General features: G+C 46.4%; 2 protein-coding genes across 10 annotated transcripts in view; one reads left to right on the forward strand and one right to left on the reverse strand.

Moving 5' to 3' along the window:
• PIGO (phosphatidylinositol glycan anchor biosynthesis class O) overlaps window positions 1-22255 on the reverse strand; it is a 140988-nt gene that overhangs the window by 99056 nt on the left and 19677 nt on the right. The gene's annotated exons all lie outside the window — the stretch shown is intronic.
• Window positions 9036-22255, forward strand: part of UNC13B (unc-13 homolog B) — a 179745-nt gene continuing 166525 nt past the window's right edge. For 6 of the 9 annotated variants that reach the window (XM_081212557.1, XM_081212561.1, XM_081212563.1 and 3 more), the window contains exon 1: window positions 9036-9234. In XM_081212557.1, coding sequence (XP_081068683.1) covers window positions 9213-9234 — 22 coding nt within the window. In that variant the 5' untranslated portion in view covers window positions 9036-9212. The remainder of the gene's footprint in view (window positions 9235-22255) is intronic. The other 3 variants (XM_081212560.1, XM_081212566.1, XM_081212558.1) reach the window with 3 other exon arrangements.

Raw genomic sequence — 22255 nt, forward strand, 5'->3', positions numbered from 1 at the left:
TGTCCAGGTGCATTTTTCAAATTTGCCATTATGTGTCTGGCTATACTTCTCGATGAGACATAGGCATAACTGGGCTTGAAGACTTGCTTTCCTCTTCTCTTCTCCTGCCCCCCCCCCAGCAATGTATCACAGCTTCTACAGCCTACATATACTGTAGTTATTGTTGTTTAGTCATCTTAGTCGTATCCGTGACCCCATGAACCATGCCTTGGAAACTCTCACTTTCTTCTCAAAGCTCCTCCTTTTTTATGTCCATGGAGTTTTCTTGGCAAAATACTGGAGCGGTTTGCCAGTTCCTTCTCCAGGTGGATCACATTTAGTTTAAACTCTCGGCTATGACCTCTCCGTCTTGGGTGGCCCTGTGTGGCACGGCTCACAGCTTCTCGGGGTTATTCAAGCCCCTTCGCCACGACAAGGCAGGGATCCAGGAAGGGGCTACATATAGTAGGGGCATTTAAAATGAGAGTTCTCTTTGCTCTTCATAATAGGGCAACCCTAAAAGAATCCATAGTCGGCTTAAGAGACAACATCAGCCGATTTCATTGCTGAATAATGATTGTAAGTTCTATGCATGGATTATGGAAAATCAGCTGAAAAGTGGTGTTAAGGGACTTCATATATCAAGATCAAGCTGGATTTCGACCGGGTAGACATTTGTGTAATAATGTTAGGAACACTATAGACATAATAGAGTATTTAGAGGTAAGAAATGAAAAACAAGCAGCATTAATATTTTTGGATGCGGAGAAAGCCTTTGACGACATTTTTTTTGTAAATAATTTTTATTCATTTCCCAATAATAATAAAAATCATTCATATTGATAACAAATTAAACCAAATCTTACCAAATTCAAAAAACAATACATCCAATTATATAGTCTAAATTAATTTATTTCAATAGGGACTTCACGTGTTCTGCATTTCAAGAGCTAATATCCATCCTTTATTTTCTGCTGATACTGATCATCTGCTCCAGCAGTCACTGATTTAACTCTCTCTCTTGTTTTATTTTACCATTCCTTATTTATAGTCACATAGGGGACAATTTTCCCATACTGTTCTCAGTCCTAATATTTTAAAATATTAAATATATTTTTTTTAAAAATAAAAATATTAAGGCCTTTGACAACATTTTTTGGTCATTTATAATTAAGTTGTTGGAAAAGAAGGAGTCTGTAGATAGATTTGTAAAAGGAATCAAGGCAATGGTTACAGAGCAAACCGCAAATTTGATTGTCCATAATTCTGTGACTGAAAAATGTAAAATATTGGAGGGTACAAGATACGGGTTTCCCCTATCACTGCTCTAGAGATGCTGGCAAGAAGAATAAAAAATAAATAAATCCAGATATAAATGGGATGCAGGTGGGCCAACAGAGCTATAAATTAAAGGCCTTTGCTGATGATGTAGTGATGCCCATAGAGGAACCGCTGTCGTGTACCTGGGGTGTTGGAAGAAATTAGAAAATAATGCAGAAGTAGCAGGGTTTCAAATAAATTGAAATAAAACTTAAGGTTTTAAAAAATGGATGCAGGCAAAAAAAAAAAGAATTGCAGTTAATCAGCAGGCTGACAATTGAAAAAACTTGGGAGTTTGGTTAACATAAAAAAACCCCCATATATTTCAAGACAACAATGCTAAAACTTGGAATGATCACAGGCTCTGTTTCTATGGGCTGCAAAGACCTAAATCTAGACCGCAATGCCAATCTTTAACTGCAGGTGGCAGAGGGATCCAATTTACTGCATTCCTTGCCAGGTTCTTATTGTGTTCTCAACTCCCGCCCCCCCCCCTTCTTTCTAACGTGTCTTCTGCCCCCAGAATTGCCAGCTGGCCCACTTGGCCGGCTTGACTTTCTTGACAGAGCCCTGTCCAAGTGGAGAGTGTTATTTAAAAGGAGACTCAGGCGTTCTGCCGCTTAGCCAGCGTGGCTTGAGAGAACGCAGCCTGCAGCCTTGCTCTCAAGGCTGATGTGCTTATGGAAGCGTGCAGGTGACCTTGAGGGTTTAGGAGAACCGAAAGAAGCCCCTCTGGCGGTGGCAGCAACAGGCCTCTCGCCGCTGCAGGGAGAGGGGTCAGATCAAAGCACCTGGACTTTGCGCTGGACCAGCAGCCTTTCCAGCTTCTATGTGCTCGCCTCGCCTCTTTGCTGCTCCCCTGGTGACTATCTTGGTTGGCCGATCAGCCGGCGGGCCAAAGGTGCCTTCCCAGCTGCTGTGATGCGGGATCCTGGCTTCCTTTCCGCTCAGCAGGAGGAAATGGGGGCAGCCTGCTTGGCTATGCTGGGAAGTCCTCAATGCAAGCAGAAGGATGAGAAACACGGAGCAGGAAACGGACCGCTGCCTCCCATGCCAAACCCGACTCCTTTGTTTCTCCAGGAACCAGCTTCCCCTAGCAGAGCACAGCAGAGGCCCTTCTCTTAATAAGAATAAGAATAATAAATTTTATTTATACCCTTCCCTCCCCGACCAAGACTGGGCTCAGGGCGGCTAGCACCAAACATATACAGTCATACCTCGGGTTGAAGTTGCTTCAGGTTGAGCGTTTTCAGGTTGCGTTCCCCGGCGACCTGGAAGTAACAGAACACGTTACTTCCGGGTTTCGCCACTTGCACATGTGCAGACAGTCAAAATGATGTCGTGTGCATGCACAGAAGCGGCAAATCGCGACCCGCACAGATGCGCAGGTGTGGGTTGCGTTCGCTTCAGGATGCGAACTGGGCTCCGGAACAGATCCCCTTCGTATCCAGAGGTACCACTGTAATACATTAAAAGCACAAAAACAACCAATTGGTTAAAATACAGTTCAAAATCACATTAAAAATCAAAATAAAGTTAAGTCGGAACCCATGAATCACAACAGTAGGGGTAAGGAATATGAAATGTTCACCAGGCCCGGCCACCCATGCGGGTCCCATATGGGCTGATAGGTAAAGCCAAGGGGACCACTTACATACAGGGTAAAGGAATCTTAAAGGATTCCCAGCCCCCCAGTTTCCTTTGCTGGGCACTGTTGCGGGGAGGGAGCCGTGACCCAGATCCCCTGCCCTTCCCCCTTTTAAATAATGGTCCTTACAGCAGAAGGGGCACAATGAAGGGTGGTGCCAGGGAGACTCTCAGCTGCCCATCCTCTCCATCTGCCAAGAGGCGGACACATACAAATGTGCCTTGTGGGTGAGTACCCTGACAGCCCATTCACCGATGACTCCGGAGAGAGCCGCTTCTTCCTCTAGCACCACTGGTCTGGTGAGACTCACTCCAGGGTCCACAGGCAGCCAGAGGACAGGAATGACCCCTTGCCATTGCCTCCTGCTCCTGCGTGATTTTTCTTCCGGCAAAACAGAAGCCCCAGAAGTTCCCCAGGTCTGGGCAGTCAGCTCTCCTGCCAGGTGGGACCGGGGCATCACTGCCACTCCTCCTGCCACTTTCAGACCTGGCATTTCACAGCAGGTCGAACCAAACTTCCAGTGCCAGCTTATGCCAGAAATTTGGCCCTTGGCCCTTCCCTGCATGGGCATTTGGCTGGCTGGCACTTTTCAGTCGGCTGACCCCTGGCCTTAGTTGCTCCTATTTTCCATGTCCATCTTCAGTTTTTATTGCCTCATGAGATGTTCAATTTCAGAATGATTTCTTGCATTTTTTTAATGCTGTATACTTGAATTTTTATTTATTTTTATTTATTTTTTATTTTGACAAAGTAATAATAATAAATAAATAAACCCCACCCCCAAGACCATTCCATTGTAACTATCCAGCCTCCCAAAATGTCAACACATCTTGCGGTGGTTTGACCCCTTTCCATTTTAACAGTACAAATTCTACAAATACCTTCCATATCTCCTCAGAATCATTTCTCCTGCATATTCCCTGTCTTACCTTGATGGCACGTTAATTTATTGTTAATAGCTATATCCCACACCGCTTTATACCATTCTTCCATTTTATATTCTGCTTCCACTTCCTAGCTAGAATAACTCATGCAGCTGTCAATAAATTTGTGAGCAAGTCCTTCACAGCCTCCACATAGAGGAGGGAGAAAGGTTGTTTTCTGCTGCTCCAGAGAAGCGGACACGGAGCAATGGATCCAAACTACAAGAAAGAAGATTCCACCTAAACATTAGGAAGAACTTCCTGACAGTAAGAGCTGTTCGACAGTGGAATTTGCTGCCAAGGAGTGTGGTGGAGTCTCCTTCTTTGGAGGTCTTTAAGCAGAGGCTTGACAACCATATGTCAGGAGTGCTCTGATGGTGTTTCCTGCTTGGCAGGGGGTTGGACTCGATGGCCCTTGGGGTCTCTTCCAACTCTATGATTCTATGATTAACCTTCCACCCCATCATAAATTGATAATAATGCTACCTCTGGATTTTCGGTCAGCTTTAAGCTAGTGATTTCTCTTATCTCCTTACACACTTTTTGCCCCCCCCCCCCAAAGTTCATATTTACACCCCCACCACATGTGAATATAAGTCCCAGTTTCCTGGCAACCCCTCCAACATAACACCGAATATCCCTTGTTTATTTGATTTAATCTTGCTGGTGTTAAATATCATCTCCAAACTAATTTATAATAATTTTCTTTTATTATTATAGACAACATTTTCAAAGTGTGCTTCTCCCATATTTCCCCCAGCTTAGACTATTTATCTGCCATGTTGTCTCCTTTTCCCACACCTCTTTTAATTGCTCTTGTTGATCCTCCATTTCTACTAATATTTTATAAATTTCACTGGGGTTTTTTTTGGCAATTCTAATTTTTTTTTTTTGTACAAAGCACCCTGGGCTTGGGTTTGACACTGGAAGGGCAAGGTGTAAGTGTTCTCAGTTAAATAAAATAAAATTAAGATCAAGCCAACCCTGTCTCTGAGCAGGAGCCATGTCTGCAGAATTGCCCTGTGATGAAAACATGGTGTGCTGCTGCGGACTGGGGTGACATCAGCCTGCCATCGAGTTTCTCTGCTATGCTGACGGCACTCCAGGAGCTCAGCCTGCACCCTGTTGCCAGGCAATGGCCAAACAATGCCAGGCCCTTCTCCCAGAAGGGCATCTGCTGGAAGTGCCAGCCCCTGCCAGGCTGCACAGGCTCCGAACCACTAGCGCAAAGCAAGGCGCCATTCAATAATCTACTGGCTCCCGCAGAGAGCAGGAGCCCACTCCGCTCTTTTGCTATTGGGCCCATTCAGAGGGGCATTCAAAGACATGTGGCTGGATAGCTCAGTTAGTACAGTAAAGGTAAAAGTAAAGGTAAAGGGACCCCTGACCATTAGGTCCAGTTGTGGCCGACTCTGGGGTTGCGGCGCTCATCTTGCTTTATTGGCCGAGGAAGCCGGCGTACAGCTTCCGGGTCATGTGGCCAGCAGGACTAAGCCGCTTCTGGCGAACCAGAGCAGCAGAGAAAACGCCATTTACCTTCCCACCGGAGCGGTACCTATTTATCTACTTGCACTTTGACGTGCTTTCGAGCTGCTAGGTGGGCAGGAGCAGGGACCAAGCAATGGGAGCTCAGCCCGTTGCGGGGATTCGAACCGCCGACCTTCGGATGGGCAAGTCCTAGGCTCTGTGGTTTAACCCACAGCGCCACTCTCATCCCTCAGTACAGTAGGAGATTCTTAATCTCAGGGTTGTGGGTTCGAGCCCCACATTGGGCAAAAAGGTTTTTGCATTGCAGGGGGTTGGACCAGATGATAACAAGTCTTTGGGCCCTTATAGGTGTGGGATTTTGCCACAGTGAGCTGGCTAATCCATCAAGTGCTTTAGGAAATGATAGCTGGAGTGCAATTCTTTTTATTTTGTTTAGTCAAGTGCAAATGCTGCACAGTGTGTCACATCCAGCAGCAGACCACCCCAAACCTGCCACTCACTGCGTCTTCACCAGAGCAGCCTTGGGTTCTTCCTGGGAGGAGGCCTTCTCACCAAGGCGGAGTTCGTTCTGGCCTTGGCAGGGTAACGAAGGCTCTCTCCATCTCAGAAGGGTCGGAGGAATGGCTGCCCAAGCCAGCCGACATGTGCAGGCAGAGTTCACACAAGCCAAGAATCAGAAGCACCCAAAGAAGTATTTACAGGGAACTGAGCAGGGAGGGAGCAGAAGGAGCCAATTTACTAGCATCTTTGATGAACTACTTTATAACAAAAAGGCACCTGGGTTGCTTACAACATAAACCTTTTGGGAGACTTTTTAAAACAACAGTGAAAAATACAACAGCCCCAAACCAATACTGGAAACTAAACCGTACGGCTAAAACAGAACTAGACACCATGAGATTGAAAAGGCTGAGAATATTCCAGGAAGAGCCTTTGCTTGGCACCGTGAGCTTCTCTGGGAAGGACCTTCCATAGCCAGGGGGCCACCACGGAGGAGACCTTTTCTCCTGTGGAAACACCTGCAGAAGGGCCTTTGGGGAGGTAGGAAACCATGGGGAGGGGGGTATTCTTCAGGTGGCCTGATTCAAGCTGTGAAGGGCCTTCAAGGTCCAGGCCAGGACTTTGAATTGGGCCTGGAAAGGAGGAGGAGGAGGAGCCGGTGAAGATAATGAACCCCTGTCTTGATGTCCTCACATTGTCCAGTCCCTGAACTCCCTATTCTGAACTCAGTGAAGTTTCCAGGCCACTTTCCAAGGCAGCCCCCTCCCGCAAGTGCAATATTCCCAGCTCCCCCTAATAATAATAATAATAATAATAATAATAATAATAATAATAATAATAATATATTATTTATACCCCGCCCATCTGGCTGAGCTTCCCCAGCCGCCACTCTGGGTGGCTTCCAATCAAGTGTTAAAAACAATACAGCATTAAATGTTAAAAACTTCCCTAAACAGGGCGGCCTTCACATGTATTTTAAAGAGAAGATAGCTGCTTATTTCCTTCACATCTGGTGGGAGGGCGTTCCACAGGGCGGGCGCCACCACCGAGAAGGCCCTCTGCCTCGTTCCCTGTAACCTCAATTCTCGCAGGGAGGGAACTGCCAGAAGGCCCTCGGTGCTGGACCTCAGTGTCCGGGCAGAACGATGGGGGTGGAGACGCTCCTTCAGGTACACTGGACCGAGGCCGTTTAGGGCTTTCAAGGTCAGCACCAACACTTTGAATTGTGCTCAGAAACGTACTGGGAGCCAATGTAGGTCTTTCAAGACCGGTGTTATATGGTCTCGGCGGCCGCTCCCAGTCACCAGTCTAGCTGCCGCATTCTGGATTAGTTGTAGTTTCCAGGTCACCTTCAAAGGTAGCCCCACGTAGAGCGCATTGCAGTAGTCCAAGCGGGAGATAACCAGAGCATGCTCCACTCTGGTGAGGCAGTCCGTGGGCAGATAGGGTCTCAGCCTGCATACCAGGTAGAGCTGGTAGACAGCTGCCCTGGACACAGAATGGACCTGCGCCTCCATGGACAGCTGGGAGTCCAAAATGACTCCCAGGCTGCGCACCTGGTCCCTCCACCCTCAGAGGTCGGGGTGTTTGTCTCACTTTATTTCTTCTGGCCATCTGGGAGGGTGGCTGCAAGGCAGAGCCAGCCCTGGGTGGTGTGTGGCTTGGCAGCTGCCCTTGGCCGCCAGGTTCACACGCAGCGGCTGAAGGCTGAGTCATCTCTTCTGCGCCTGGTGTTGTTTAACTGGGCTGCCTCTTATTTGCCTTTCCAGGCACAGGCGGCGCAAAGCAAACAGGAACAGGTGCGCAGCTCCCTCCTGCTCAAGCAAAGGCGATGCAGCAGCAGCAGCAGCGAAACTGGTCAGGGGAAGAGGGAAGCCCAGGGCCGAATGCCCTGCCCCCGGCTGCTTCACTCCAAGGACAGCCACACATGCACTAAGAAGGCCATGGATAATAATAATAATAATAATAATAATAATAATAATAATAATAATAATAATAATAATAATAATTTATCACTTATACCCCGCCCATCTGGCTGGGTTTCCCCAGCCACTCTGGGCAGCTTCCAACAAGAGATTAAAAATACATTAAATTAGATGATGATGATAAAGATAATGATTTTTTAAACCTTCTAGTTGCTTGTCACCCAAAAGTCTCCAAGCAACTTGCATGTATATAAAAACACACATACACACACATAACACCATAAGGGGAAAAGGGATGATCATTACTATTGTCATATAATACCTAAAACTTAGGGAAACTGTGTCACAAACAACACACCCACGGTATGAATGATAGCGCATAACCTTAACTACGCTCAAATAATCAAGAGACCCCTCCCACCCACTAATTAGCAGAAAAATAACCATTCCTGCCTCCCTTTCACTTCCCTGACCCACCCCAAGGTCTGCTGTCCTGCCAGCGGGTGCAGATGGGGGGGCGACTCCATCCTGCTTCCCCAGTGAGGAGCTGCAACAAGGTGAATGGGGAAAGTGGAAAAAAATTACCTTCATACTTATACTTTCCTAGTTTTCACATTCTTTCTGTTCCTTCTTTCCAGGAACTTTGGGTACGGATTATTTAAAATATGGTTTGTAGTCCTGAAATGAGTTTGTGAGCTGGAAAAATATTTGGTTTTTTAGTGTTTTTTTATTTTTCGTCTTTTTTGTTGTGTCTTTATTTCTTTTAAAAATGAGGCTGCATTTTAAATTGTATTTTAACCTGTATATTAAATTAGTGTCCCCCCCTATTATGTTTTTATTGTAATTTTACTGGTGTTAGCTGCACTGAGCCCGGCTCTGGCTGGGGAAGGCGGGGTATAAATAAAGATTATTCTTTCTTTATTATAAATTATGTTTACTAGTTTTGATCACGGATTGTTGGTGTGGCTTGTTTTTTTACTGGTAAATGAATAAAGCATTTATTCCCGGGGGCGAGGGGGCTCCTGAGCGCGGGCAGAGCGCCCTTCCTCTCTCTCTCTCTCTCTCTCTCTCCGGCCGGGCGGGGCGCCGAGGGGCGTGGCCTCGGCAGGTGCGGCGTCTGCCCGGCCTGGCCCCGCCCCTCCCGGGCGCGGCGATTGGCTGCGTGGCGGCGGCGTCGCCCTTCGCCACGGGGTCTCCGGCGCGCCTCCCGGTGGGCGCCGCTGGCCCGGCTCGCTCCTGGCCGCTCTCGGGCGCCGCGGGTTCGAGTCCCGGCCTGGGCGGGCGGGCGGGGGGCATGAGGAGGACGAGAGGCCCGGCGCCGCGCGGCACCGCCCCCCCGCAGCAGCAGAGGCCCCCGCGCCGCGGGAGGAGGAGGCGGCGGCGCCCCGGAGGAGGAGGAGGGCGCCCGGAGCCCGGCCCGCCCCAGCCATGTCCCTCCTCTGCGTCCGAGGTGAGTCAGGCCCGGGGGGGGCGGCGGGGGGGCCGGGGATGCGCCTCAGGGAGGACCAAGAAGAAGAGGCTCCCGCCGGCGCCCAGAGCTGTCAACCTCCCCCCCCTTCCTCACAAGACAAGGGAAAAGTGGGCAGCTATGGTGACGCCCCCCCCCCAAGAAGAAGGCGCCTCCTTCCCTCTCTTCTGCAGGGCTCGGCAGGCAAAGGGTTAATGCAGGCGGGGGGGGGGTTGTCTGTTTGTGGTGCTGCTTCGGCGTCTCTCCCGCCCCCCCCGAAGATGCTCTTCCCCTCCGCCTCCCGGACCCCCAGCGCCCCTTCCTCTCCTCCTTCCCCCCCCCCCCCAGTGGCCGGGGCTTCCTTCTGGACCAAGGGGCGCCGCTCCCCCCTCCAGCTGTGGCCCCCCCAGGGGGGGTGTGGGGAGGAGGGGGACGGGCTCAGACCCTGGGGAGTTTTCTCCAGCTCGGCCTTCAAGCCACAGCTGTCAACTTTTCCCTTTTTAAAAGGGAAATTCCCTTCTTCCGAATAGGATTCCTCGCAAGGAAAGGGAAAAGTGGACAGCTATGCTTAAAGCGGTGAGTCCAAGAGACCCCTTGACTCCTCTTTCCTCGAGTGCCCGCAGGAATAAAGCCATGGGTTCGAAGAGCTCCCAAAAGTATTTCGATCAACTTTTCAGAAAAGAACTTGGAAGCTGGCAGAGGGAGACTTAAGGCAAGTTAGAAGCAGCCAAGGCGCTTGGTCCTGCGGTGACCAAAGGGCTCTCTGGGGTCAGGTGCAAGTTTCATTTTAGTGGTCAATGCTCTTATAGCAATACAAGGAAGTGAAATGAGGAGCTCCTTAATCTGGTGATGTCAGATGCTTGCACACCAGGGCAGCAACACGGAAACAGCCCTCCTCTTACCTGTATTTTGGTAATAAAGGGCAAGTCAGGTGCCTAAGACAGCTCCCCCCCCCCCGTTGTTTTTTTTTGGCCAGGAACTACAGCATGTGAGGCTGCTTCTGAGAAAGTCCATTCCATTGTCAAAAAGCTATTAACTGCCGGAAAGTTATTCCCAATATTTAGTTGGAATCGCCTTTCTTGCAACTTGAAGCCATTGACTTGGGTCCTACGCTCCGGAGCAGCAAAAAACAAGCTTGCTCCGTCCTCCATGTGGCAGTTCTGTAGAGAAGTGGGTCTGTACTAATGTATGTGCATGCCCACAACTCAGGATAACACGTCACACATCTGATGGATTGGACTGTAGTTTGCGAAAGGATGCTGAACTTGTTAGTCTGTAAGGCAGGGGGGGGGAGGGCTTATTTTAGACTCCCACTCACATCAGACTCAGCCAGTGGGGCCAGTGATGATGGATGTTGCCAGCCCACTCCGTCAAGAGGGCCACAGGCTCCTCATCCTTCTTTTAACGTGGGAGTCGGTGGAGAAAAACCAAACACGTCACCTAAGAATACCAGTATCCTTAAAAGTCACAAATCCCATGTGAGTCTGCATGATTTTTGTGTGCCAAGGCTACATCATGCGCTTGCTGAAGCCTTATTGTCCCTCGATTGTCCAAATGATGCGCTGAAGGAGGGGAAGAGAACATGCTGCCATTGTATTGCCGCCTTCTCCACTTTTATGTGGGGAGCTTGTGGAGACGGGCAAGAGAAGTGTGTAGATGCTGCGCGTGGCAGCCGTGTTGGTGAGCTGCTTTTAGGTCAGCTGTGGGTCTGGAAAGTCTGCATATGAAGTGGCTGGCTAAATTGGGGGACCTTTCTTCACAGTGCGCCGCTGATTTCTTGTGGTCTTGTTACTTTGGAACATAGGCAGCTTCCTCATACAGTGTCAGACCAATACTCCACCTATCTCAGTGTATAATGAGCCTGTTGACAAAGCAGCGGATGGGCATATGTCGTGCTTATTCTGCACAGCTTGAACTTTTCGGCCACTGGAAAACCGCCAGTGAGCAGAAAAGCAAAATGCACATGGTTTCTTTTCACCTGCTTCCTTATTTGAGCATTCAATATTTTCATTGTTGCGCTTGCCAACTTGCATCTGCCAGTGTGTGTGAGAGAAGCCTACAGATTCCCTGTGCCATGGCAGTGCTGAGTGGAATAGGATTTGGCCAAAGCACTATAAAAATAAGCACTCTCGGCATCTATCTGCATATTTCTGAGCAGTGCTGTTTTAAGAGGAGCAGATGCTTTGCTGAAATCAGTGATTATCTAACTCTGAACTCAACTATAGCCATTCATAGCCCTCCTGCCTCCCCCATGCCTGAACCTCTGCTCTGTTAACCTGGGGAGGGGCAGGGGCAGGGAGAAAGGTGCTTCCTTAACTGAAGAGGGCCTTCTTTGTTTTCAAGGTTATGACTTATTGCTTTCTTATTGGCCTTGCACAGTCTCAATGCGTGGAAACATCAAGGATATTTGAGGCCTTACCAGGGGTAGCTTGCTTTTGCGGGGGGCGGGGGCTGGATAGTGTCTACAGGAGTTCTTGAGCCTTGCTTTGTTTCGGAGGTTAGGCAGAACCTTTTCTTCAAAATCTACAGTTTAGATTTCTAGGTTACAATACACTGTTTCTTGTGGACCACCTCCAGTCATTGAGCAGGAAAAAAAATGCTGCATGCACAAAGTGATTTACGAAGGGTGGTAAACAAGAAGAAACACCTCCAAAAGAATAGGAATAAAGGCACTTGATGCACAAGCTGTAGTTTTTACATTGCAAAGGCTTGGTTCCAGTTTTCGAAACTCAGGTGTATAAGCTAGGTGCCCAGCAAAAAAACCCCAGGGACAGGTAGGTCTCCAACAGTGAAGGTGCTCGATGGACCTTGGGGGGAAGGAAATTGCACAACTTACACCCACCCCCAAAATACTGCCTCCCAATCCAGGATTCCCAGGGCAGGGTGAACCTAAGTCAGCCCAAATCCTTACAGCAAATACCAGAGGAATGATGTTTTTCTTTTAGCAAATAGTTAAATAAAATAAACAAACATGAAATAAGAAACCATAACTAATAAAACATCAGAACTACAGCTAAGAACATAAACTACAATAACACGTATTAATGGTGTCTTTTATCATGTGGACTACAAACATAAGTGAAACTCCTTAAAAACAAACTCATGGGAACAACTATATAGCTACCGTGACTATATCTACATCTAAAAGATCAAGATGAAACTTAATCCAAACCATACATGAAAGACAGTGCCGTATATAAACACCTCCACCAAGACAAATCGGGCACCTGTGATAGTCCCCTCCCAACCAAATCCAGCCCAAACAGACCACCGGTCCCTCATTCCTCCAAGAGTTCCACAGCTTGAGCAACATCCGCTGCAAAGAGCAGTTCTATGCTTCCCTGTGGGAGATTTCTACACGATTCCCAACCAAGTGTTCAGTGTCCTGTTCGGTATCCAACTACACCATCCCCCCACCCCATTTCGGGGGGTTTTGGGACACCCAAACACCACATGTTTTCCCCTTAAATATTTTTTGTACAGTCATACCTCATGTTATGTTTGCTTCAGGTTGCTCGTTTTCAGGTTGCGTCCTGCAGCGACCCGGAAGTACTGGAAAGGGTTACTACCGGGTTTCGCCGCTCGTGCATATGCAGACGTGCAAAATAATGTTATGTGCATGCGCAGAAGCGGTGAATTGCGATTTGCGCGTGCGCAGACGCGGGTTGCGTTCTTTTCAGGCTGCGAACGGGCCTCCGGAACGGATCCCGTTTGCAACCAGAGGTACCACTGTACTTGGGCCAACCCTGAGGTTCCCTTGCTACTGCCTTGTTCTCATCTATTGGTGGTGCTGTTTTGGCTGCATAAGATCCAGTCCATGGAGAACAAGTTTGCTATTGGTATAAAAGTAGTAATTGTCTTTCCACATCCTTCTCCTCTTGCCGTTTCTTCCAGAGCAGGAGATTTAACGGTGTCTTTGTTTTCGCCCCTGTTGCTACCATTAGAGGTTGAAGGGGGGCAGTGTTGGAGCCCGTCATGGGTGGACCATTCTGAAATAAGCCCAAGGAAGAGAGAAGACGCGGCTGCAGCGTGTTGATTTTGGAACTGGCCATTAATTTTGTTAGCGATAACTGGGTTTTGACGCAAATGCTCATGAGCGTCATGCATATTTATGCGCTACCAGTGCTTGGGGAGTTTTACCTTTAAAAAGAGAGTTCAGTTTTAAACTACAGTGTCTGTGCATTTAGAATACTTTTAATATTGGAACAAGAGCGGATGCAAGGGAGTAATCAAAGAAGAGCGACATGGGGGGGGGGGGACAGGTTTCGGTCACTGACACGGACCACCAGGCACCAACAGTCTTCCTGTTTTCTCTCTGCAGAAACTCTGGCTATAACCCATGGCTGGAGGGTTGTGTTAGGTGTTTGTGATGAAAAGATATGCTTTACGCAAAGAGCTGCATGTGAATCTTCACTTGTCCGGCTGGCAGCATTTGAAGGGCAAGTGCTATTTAAAAACTCCTCCAGGCAGCGTCCGCATGGAGGCCCCATAGCTCTTGTCACCCTCACAGTCAAGACAGAACCAACTGAAGGAACAGCCAATCCCAACGGCCTCCTTCTTTCCCCAATACCACCTGCTCTTCGCGCAATACATTTCCTTAATTTTTTTTAAAAATTTCATTTTACAGCAATCAACAAAAAAGATTTTTCACTACAAATTCCAGTATCTTATTTTGACCTCCCGCCCTCTCTTTCTGCTGTTTCTAATGTTGATATCATTTTTTCTGCATTTCCAAATTACCGCATTTTCCCTGTGTATAAGACGCCCCCTATTTTGTGGGACTCAAAATTAAGAAAATGGGGGGAGATTGCACCCATGTATGAGACTACCCCCCCCTTCTAACATTATTTTTTAGTAAAAAAACCTAGTGTTATACATGGAAATATACGGTAAACCTAAAGGTATGGTAAACCCAGCCAGATGGGCGGGGTACAAATAAATTCTTCTTCTTATTATTATTATTACCCCATATAATCAATATTATGTCACTGCACGTCTTTACATCAATCCTGCGAATGATTTTATCTGTTTACAATTATTTTGTAAACATACAATAAAGGATTGCCACTCTATATTAAAGACTCTATCGTCTTGGTTTCTTATTCTTCCGATAAGTTTCACCATATCTGCGTATTCTAGTAGTTTTTGTTGCCATTCTTCTTTGGTGGGGACGTTGTCTTCTTTTCATCTTGGTGTTAACATCACACAGCCTGCCATGGTCGCAGACAGAAATAAACTTTTATACTGTTTAGGCATCTCTAATTCCATTGTCCCCAAAAGAATGGCCTCTGTTTTTTAAGAAAAATTAACCTTAAACATTTTTTTCAGCTCATAATGTATCATTTCCCAGTAGACTTATACCTTCTTACATCTCCGCCACATATGCAAAAAGGTACCTTTATATTTCTCTTTATATTTCCAGCACATATTCAATTCAGATTTATACATTTTTGCTCATCTATTAGGTGTCAAATACCATCTATAAATCATGTTCAAATAATTTCCCTTTAACCCAAAACATGCTGTTAATTTCAAATCTGCATTCCACAGTTGCTCCTGTGCTGACATTTCTATAATATGTCCTACATCTATTGCCCAAGGTGTCCTGGAGGATTTCGCTTGCTCATCTTTTGTTTGCCATTCTGAGAGCATCTTGTGCATTTTTGACATCACTTTAAGAGTAGTGTCTGGCAGGTCTCTGTTTCGTTGAGATGTTTGACTCACAAAACCCATTTTAAAATCTGATTTAAACAGGTCGTTTAAATGGTGACACTGTAACCAAGTGTGCAATACATTTCCCATGAAATTTCATGACAAATAGGGACAGGTTGTGCTCACCTGGCAAGGGCCTAGTTCTTTGCGCCTGGGCTCAAGAGGAGCCTGACTAGAGTTTCGGGGGGAATCGGGGCTGAAATGCTTCACTCCGTTTCTGTTACTTCACTTTCATTCCCTTACTAGTTGCAACAGGTGTGGCAGTGAAATGCTTTCGGCACAGCTTCATACCGTCATACCTCTAGTTACGTTCGGTTCAGGTTATGTCTTTTCAGGTTGCGTCCCGCGACGACCCGAAAGTAACAGAACAGGTTACTTCTGGGTTTCGCCGCTCACACATGTGCAGATGCTCAGAATGACGTCACGCGCATGCACAGAAGCAGCGAATTGTGACCCACGCAGATGCGGGTTGCATTCTACTCATGTTGCAAACGGGGCTCCGGAATGGATCCCATTCGCAACCAGAGGTACCACTGTACTTGGCTTCCTAAGCGAGGTCCTCAGTTCCCCACCCTCTTAGCAATGCCCCTCTCTGAGGTCTTCCCGTTACTCTAACGGACCCAGGGGGTCTTGAGAGTCTTCTCTTTCTGGAAGATCTCCCCTCCTGACTGGAAGGAGATCCTGGTTTAGTCTGTCTTCCCGCTGCACCTGCCTCACCTGGCTCAGACTCAGCCCTCCATTTTGCTCCCAGACCCTCAACCCGCTCTTCCTATCTGAGCTGCGAGGCTCCTCCTTTTGGCTGTCGCTGGTCTCCTCAGGGTGGATGTTCCACTCAACTCAGAAGCAGCTCTCCATCAGGCAGACTCTCACCTAAGGCCACTCTCTCATCCAGTGTTAGAAACTCTGATATACAGTCATACCTCATGTTACGTCTGCTTCATGTTACGTTCTTTCAGGGTATGTCCCGTGGTGACCCGGAAGTACCAGAAAGGGTTACTTCCGGGTTTCAGCACTCGCGCATGCGCAGAAGCGCAAAATGACATCATGCGCAGAAGCGACAAATCACAACCTGCGCGTGTGCAGACACGTCGCTGCGGGTTGCGTTCTTTTCATGTTGCGAACGGGCCTCCAGAATGGATCCTGTTCGCAACCAGAGGTACCACTGTATAAGCGAGGTGCCAAATGGCTCTTCGAATCAGGGTTAAAGTCGCCAGGACAGAATGGCTTCTTGGCATTTGGGGGCAGGTGGCTCCAACGTCGTCTTTTTCGACACCGCTATCTGGTTCCTGGAATTCACTCTGATGGTGCAGATGGAATATCGCGGATAGAATTCAACAGGATGTGTTGCTAGTGGGTGAGAGCAGTCTAGATCCAAGGACCCCCCGGGGGAGACGTCAGGCACCATCCTGGCACCCGGGCATCTTCTCTTGGTCGCAAGTGGTGCATGGGCAATTTCTGTAAGCGAAATATTGTTTTTATTTATTTTCATGGTACAGAAGATAACTTTTGAGAAAACAATTGTTGCAACAGTAAACAACGGGTACAGACTTTTTATCATGCCATGTGTTAAAGTATCGTTTGATTGCTCTAAGAGATCACGCCACATTTTCCTGGGTGGAATCCTGCCACAGTCTGAACAATTTATGTACAGTACTCAATAAACATTTGGCATGTGTTGTAAAAGGAATATGGATTGTGTTTGCCCTTTGCTGCTCTCACCTGGCATGTTAGTTTCTCAGCCAATACTATTGGCCGGGCTCTGTTATACCAAGAATCAATGTTTGGCCCAACATCCAACATCTGGCTATCTCCAGATGAGCAGCAGTCAGTAGAATGGCTAAGGGGTCATCTTTAGGATACTTCTGAGCAGACAGGATCCTAAGCCCAAGTAGTGCTAGTGCAGAGGACATTTCCATTGTTTTGTTGTGTATCGAGCTTATTTCTTAGAAGACAGCATTCCAGAAGGCTTTGACGATGGCACTCCACCACCACATATGGAAATATATACCTTTGACTTAGCCTCCCCTCCGACAGTTGGGATTGACTTTCTTCCATGTTTGGGATAACCTCACCCGTGTATAATGCAGAAATTTTCCTTTGTTTTTGCAGAAACCACAAAGCCACCCATTTTTTCTTTGGCCGTATTTTAGTGTTATTAGAGCTTTATAACTTGGGTCAGCTGGAGGTTTGGGGTCTGGGGGGCTTGTGGGCTCTGCTCCGGGATCAGACCCTTCCTTCAGGACCTGTTCCGTTAGTAGGGACCAGTAGCCTCTTCTTACCTCAGACTCGCCTCATGCTGTTGTCTTGAGTTTCTCTCTTCATGTTCGTTTGTGACCATTTTCTTTTTTCTTAAAGCTTAGTTTACGTTTCAGTGAGCCACTTATTTTTCTCAAAGGAGAATAAGCTCTGCTCAGGAAAGGCATAGAATGTCCTAAACTTGGGGGTGTGATGGGATATTCCCCGTTTGCCCTTTGGATTGGTTTTATTCATCATCCCCCGCGTCCACAACCATTTTGAAAGTGGCTCTCATCTCAAACCCGGCCCTGTCTCTGTCCCTCTCCCACCCCAGCCCTTTCCCTATCTGTGCCTCTCCCTCAGAACTGGATCCTTTCATTTTCCCTCCCTCTTTGTAGCCATTCGGAGAGAGGCTTCCACCCTCCCGTGGAATCCCGAGATCCTTTATCCCCCAACTCTCCTTCCTTCCTCCTTCCTGCCTCCCTCTGGAGATTTTGGGATCTTTCTTCCCTTGAGGTATCAGAGCACACAGGGCTCACTGCATCTCCACTGTGGTTTGCATTTGTCCCTTGGGGGGCGAAGTCCAAGTGTGGGGAGCTTGCAGCACCTGCTGTGGCTGCAGAGACCACAGCGGGAGAGACGTGTTTTGTTGCAGCTGGGGCAGAGGAAGGTGCCCGGTTGTGTTGCTGCAGATGCACCATGGCGTTTCTTCTCTTTTTGCTCCTCACAGCGGTCATTCCTCCTCTTGTCTCTTCTGTAGACGCACAACCTTAGTTGGATAAGAACCAGGCACCTTTCTTATCCGCATGTATTTCCCATAATGAACATAAGCTTCCCAATGTCAGGGTAGTTGCGTCCAGGGAGAGCGGGCTCCTCTGGTACGGTGCCTGTGTCAGCTCAGCTTCTGCCGGCATTCAGCTCCAGGTGCCAACACTTTACAGTTTTCCATAGTCAAACATAATAAGAAGAGATGCAGAGGCAACTCTTCCCTGAAACCCTGCAGAGCCCCTGCCAGGCAGTGCAGGCCGCAAAGGTAGGAGGAGTGAGATGGGCGGACCAGGGGTCTCCCTCAGTACAAGCCGCATTCAAAACTCCCATTGTTCTTGGGGCATTTTGCAAGAGGGAATTTCATTAGCGTGAGCAGTTTCTGAGCTCTGGGTGCAGTCCTGCGCCTAAGATTTCAGATTAAAACTTTAGAGTGGAAGGAGAGGGGGACCTTTTTCTGCCTCCCCACTGCCAGCTACTCTTCAAAGACAGGAGAAGAGACCCTCTTAAGAATATTAGGGGGGTGGGCAGGGGAAGGATTAGAGCATGTGAAAAAAGAACATAGTATTTTAGCTGCAGTCCATTCATTTTCTGTTTGTATTCTTGTTATTAAAAAAGTGTGCCTAGACATTCCGTTGTTGCGCCCATAACCTCAGTTTAAGGTGCCCTTTTGCTCCTAACTTTTCTATCTCAGTTTCTAACACTGATTACAAGGCCAACCCCCTTTGCTCCTGTATCTCCCCATCACTTCCTTGGCTGCGGCTTCTGCAAAATCCAAGCAGCGTTGTCTCTCCCTCATTTCCTCCCTTTATCACTTCCTATTGTGCTGTCGTCAATGAGAAGGTGCTCTCCACTTTGACATTGTTTGCTGGTTCAATGATCTCATCTGTTTGCTCCTCACCATTAAACTTTGTTCTGTGGCACCTTCATAAAGTTGGCCAAGCTTTTGCTCTGAAGAGGATTCCTCTTGAGAGTTTGATCTGAGAGTTATTTGCAGTAATTTAAAATGAGAGTATCTGATTCAGTATTCGGGAAAATGAATATAATTTTGTCGCATGGCAAGTGTTCAGCTTTAATTAAAACACTTCTAGTTAATTGGATCCTCCCTCCTCCCCCTCCGTTTCTTCTCATTCTTCTCCTTTGGATTTTTTTAAATGGGGAAAAACATCACTGCAAAAAATGAGGAAGAGGAAACCAATCATAGAATCATAGAGTTGGAAGAGACCACAAGGGCCATCGAGTCCAACCCCCTGCCAAGCAGGAAAAGTGCACCCCCTCCTGTGGGAATAGAACTGGGGGGGGGCAATTAAGAGAGGCTGTTGGAAGGACAATTAATCATATTTTTATCACTAATCCCCCCAGTTGCGCTCACCAGAAAGCAATAAAATGGACTGAACCCGAAGCAGGAAGTTTTTGCTTAAAGGCAAAGGAGCCTTTAAAAGCCTCTGCAGTGATGTGCCTGCCCCCATTAATACAGCCAGGGCTCCATTTGTACCTTTATTATCAAAGAAATCACTACAAATGTCTCAAAAATAGGAGATGTCTGGCTTCATTGAGCCGAGAGTGAGGTCTGGATGATCTGTTGAAATTGGGTGGTGTTGTAAATAAAAAATATGCCCTTTTCCCTTATGGGGTATCCAAGAGCCCATATAGAGTCCTTACATAGGTTCCCTATTGGTAGGAGAAAATAACAGAGGCCAACCAGAGAATATTGAGAAGCAAAGCAGCTAGTAAGCTTGATCTTTATTGATCTGTTGCAACAGGGTACTCCCCTCACACGCAGGAGAGGAAGAGGACCCAGAACAATGGCCTGCAAGGCCTTATAAAGACTTTTGAAATTCCCCTTCTCTAGATCAGGACCACCCCCAGAAACATTATGCATACATCACAGAAGGGGTGTAACCTAAGACCACCCCTCAGATACATCCCACCTACATCACAGAAATTTAAATGTTGTTTTTCTCTTGTCCTTGTTTATCTCCTGTCTAGCAGGTTACTTGATTGGATTTTCTGGGGAGCCTGGCCATTCTTTTGTAGTGCTAAAATACTTATTTCCTGGGCCAGGTCACAGGCTCACACCTTATTCAAACACAGATTAAAGGAAGAGACAATGGGGAGGCTTTTCCATTTTTAACCTTGCAGAGAAAGGATTTGGTCAGTTTAGGAATCAAAATGGTTCCTGTGCTGATCTATGTATGTGCAGTTATGAACATTACTATATATCTAAAACCATAAAATTCCTATCACAATATTCCCCCCTTTGGGGCTAGAATTTTTCTTAAAAATTTTTGCCCCACAAATAATAACATCGTATGTTGTAAATGGATGTGTTCGTATAAATATATCATAAAAATAACACATGTTGCGTTTTGCTACTAAATTACTTGTGGCATTCTAACACTTTGGGAGAGACCATTTACTCAATAGTGTTCTATGCTTTACACCTAGCAGGAAGGTAAGGTCCACTAATGACTGAAAAGTGCAGTTTGCTTCCCCCCCCCCGCCATTTTTGTGTTCTCAGGTGTCAAGGTAGCTCTTCTGTGGTCTCACACTGACATAGTGCTACAGCAACACATCCCTTCTGTTGAATCCCCTCAGGGCTTTCATTTAACCATGTCGCCTGGCATTCACCATAGCTGGCACAGGTTTTGGGCATCTCGTGAGGGAGAGGTCTTCGCCTTGGCCTTTAGCTATGGGATTTTATTATAGGCTGTGGTCTCGCACTCGCACAATGGGAAGTTGCTCACTTGCACTTAAAGGACCAAAAGCTAATTGCAGCCTGGATACACTTGCCCAATTCAAACTGAGTCCAATTTGAATTTATCTTGCCCCATGGTTCTCAAGTCTTCAAACCAATCTGTTAAAGAAAACCATTCTTAAAAAGGGCACTTTGTCCAAATAAGTCAATTTAACTCTATAAGGGATCATTCCTGCTAAACTAAAGCATATCCACCTTCATGTACCTGGTGTTTTATGGATCCAGAAGTTTGTCCTTGGCAAAACGAGGTTTAACACATATTAAAATGGATAGGGAAAGATTGGCATAGTGTCAGGTGGGACAATGAAATGTGGTTATCTAAACATTGGACTACACAATAGTGTGAGCTATTAGAAAGTATAAAATGCATGAGAATTCTCCATTGGTGTGTAAGCAATAAGACATTAAACATAAAAACAGTTACACACAATATTCCCCCCTTTGTGGAAATTACACTGTCAGACACATTTCAACATTCTTACATAATAACACATAATACAAAAAAAACAACAACTAATTAAATATCTGTTACATATCTTGACACAATTGTGATCTTTTACGTATGTATCTTTTGAATCCTGGAGCACAGTCTTAAGGTTCAAAAGTGGGAAAATGTCCTTGCAATTCAACTCCTCCCCCCTTTGTCAGGTCCACTCCCCCCTTTGTCAGGTCCACTCCCCCCCCGGCAGTCTATATCCTTTGAAAGAGATAGCTGTGGGCACTTTGAAAACTCTGTTGTTGCTGGTCTTGTGATGGGTTGACTGAGTTGAGGGGTTGTTGCTGCTCATCATTGCACATCTGTAGAAGTGATATCCTGTAAGGGGCAGGGTTTTGGGGTGACTTAAAAACACAGTTAGACATCAAAGGGGCAAAAGGCAAAAAGGATGTCCTCCAGTTTCCATGGGAAGCTGCAAATAATAACAATTTTAGTGGATTAAACATTTTATTCATTATCATTATTGGACTATTTTGATTGTTGTTAGCCGCCTTGAGCCCAGCTTCGGCTGGGGAGGGCAGGATATAAATAAAATGTATTATTTATTATTATTTATTATCACATTTCCATATAATTACTGTTATTATCTGCTAAGTTTGTTTGCTTTCTTTCACTTAATAAAAAATTACTCCACATGTAGAGAAAGAGAACTGTAAAAAATACAAGAAAGGTTAAAAAATAAAAAGAAAGCAAAAAATTAGATTACCAGTTAGATGAAAATGGACTTGACACAAAGACATCAGATTCAGAAAATAACTATTATTAAATAGTACAAAGATATTATCAAAACCACACATATTACTACTGGACTGAAAAAAAAAATGGGAAAACAATGGGGAAAACTTAAAATTCACCATGTGCTATCCAATAAAAGAACTTCATGAGACTGACTTTCAACATGTGATGAACATGTCCCCAAAGTAAAACACACACACACACAAATGACCTATGAGGAACCAAAAATAAATAAATGCTAAGACACACAATTAATAAGCAACCTGAAGTAACCTGAAGTAATCTGTTTTGGCATTCTAACATCCCAAATGAAAATAAAAGTG

The sequence above is a fragment of the Podarcis bocagei genome (assembly GCF_964188305.1).
Source record: "Podarcis bocagei genome assembly, chromosome: 11".
Taxonomy (NCBI): Eukaryota; Metazoa; Chordata; class Lepidosauria; order Squamata; family Lacertidae; genus Podarcis; species Podarcis bocagei.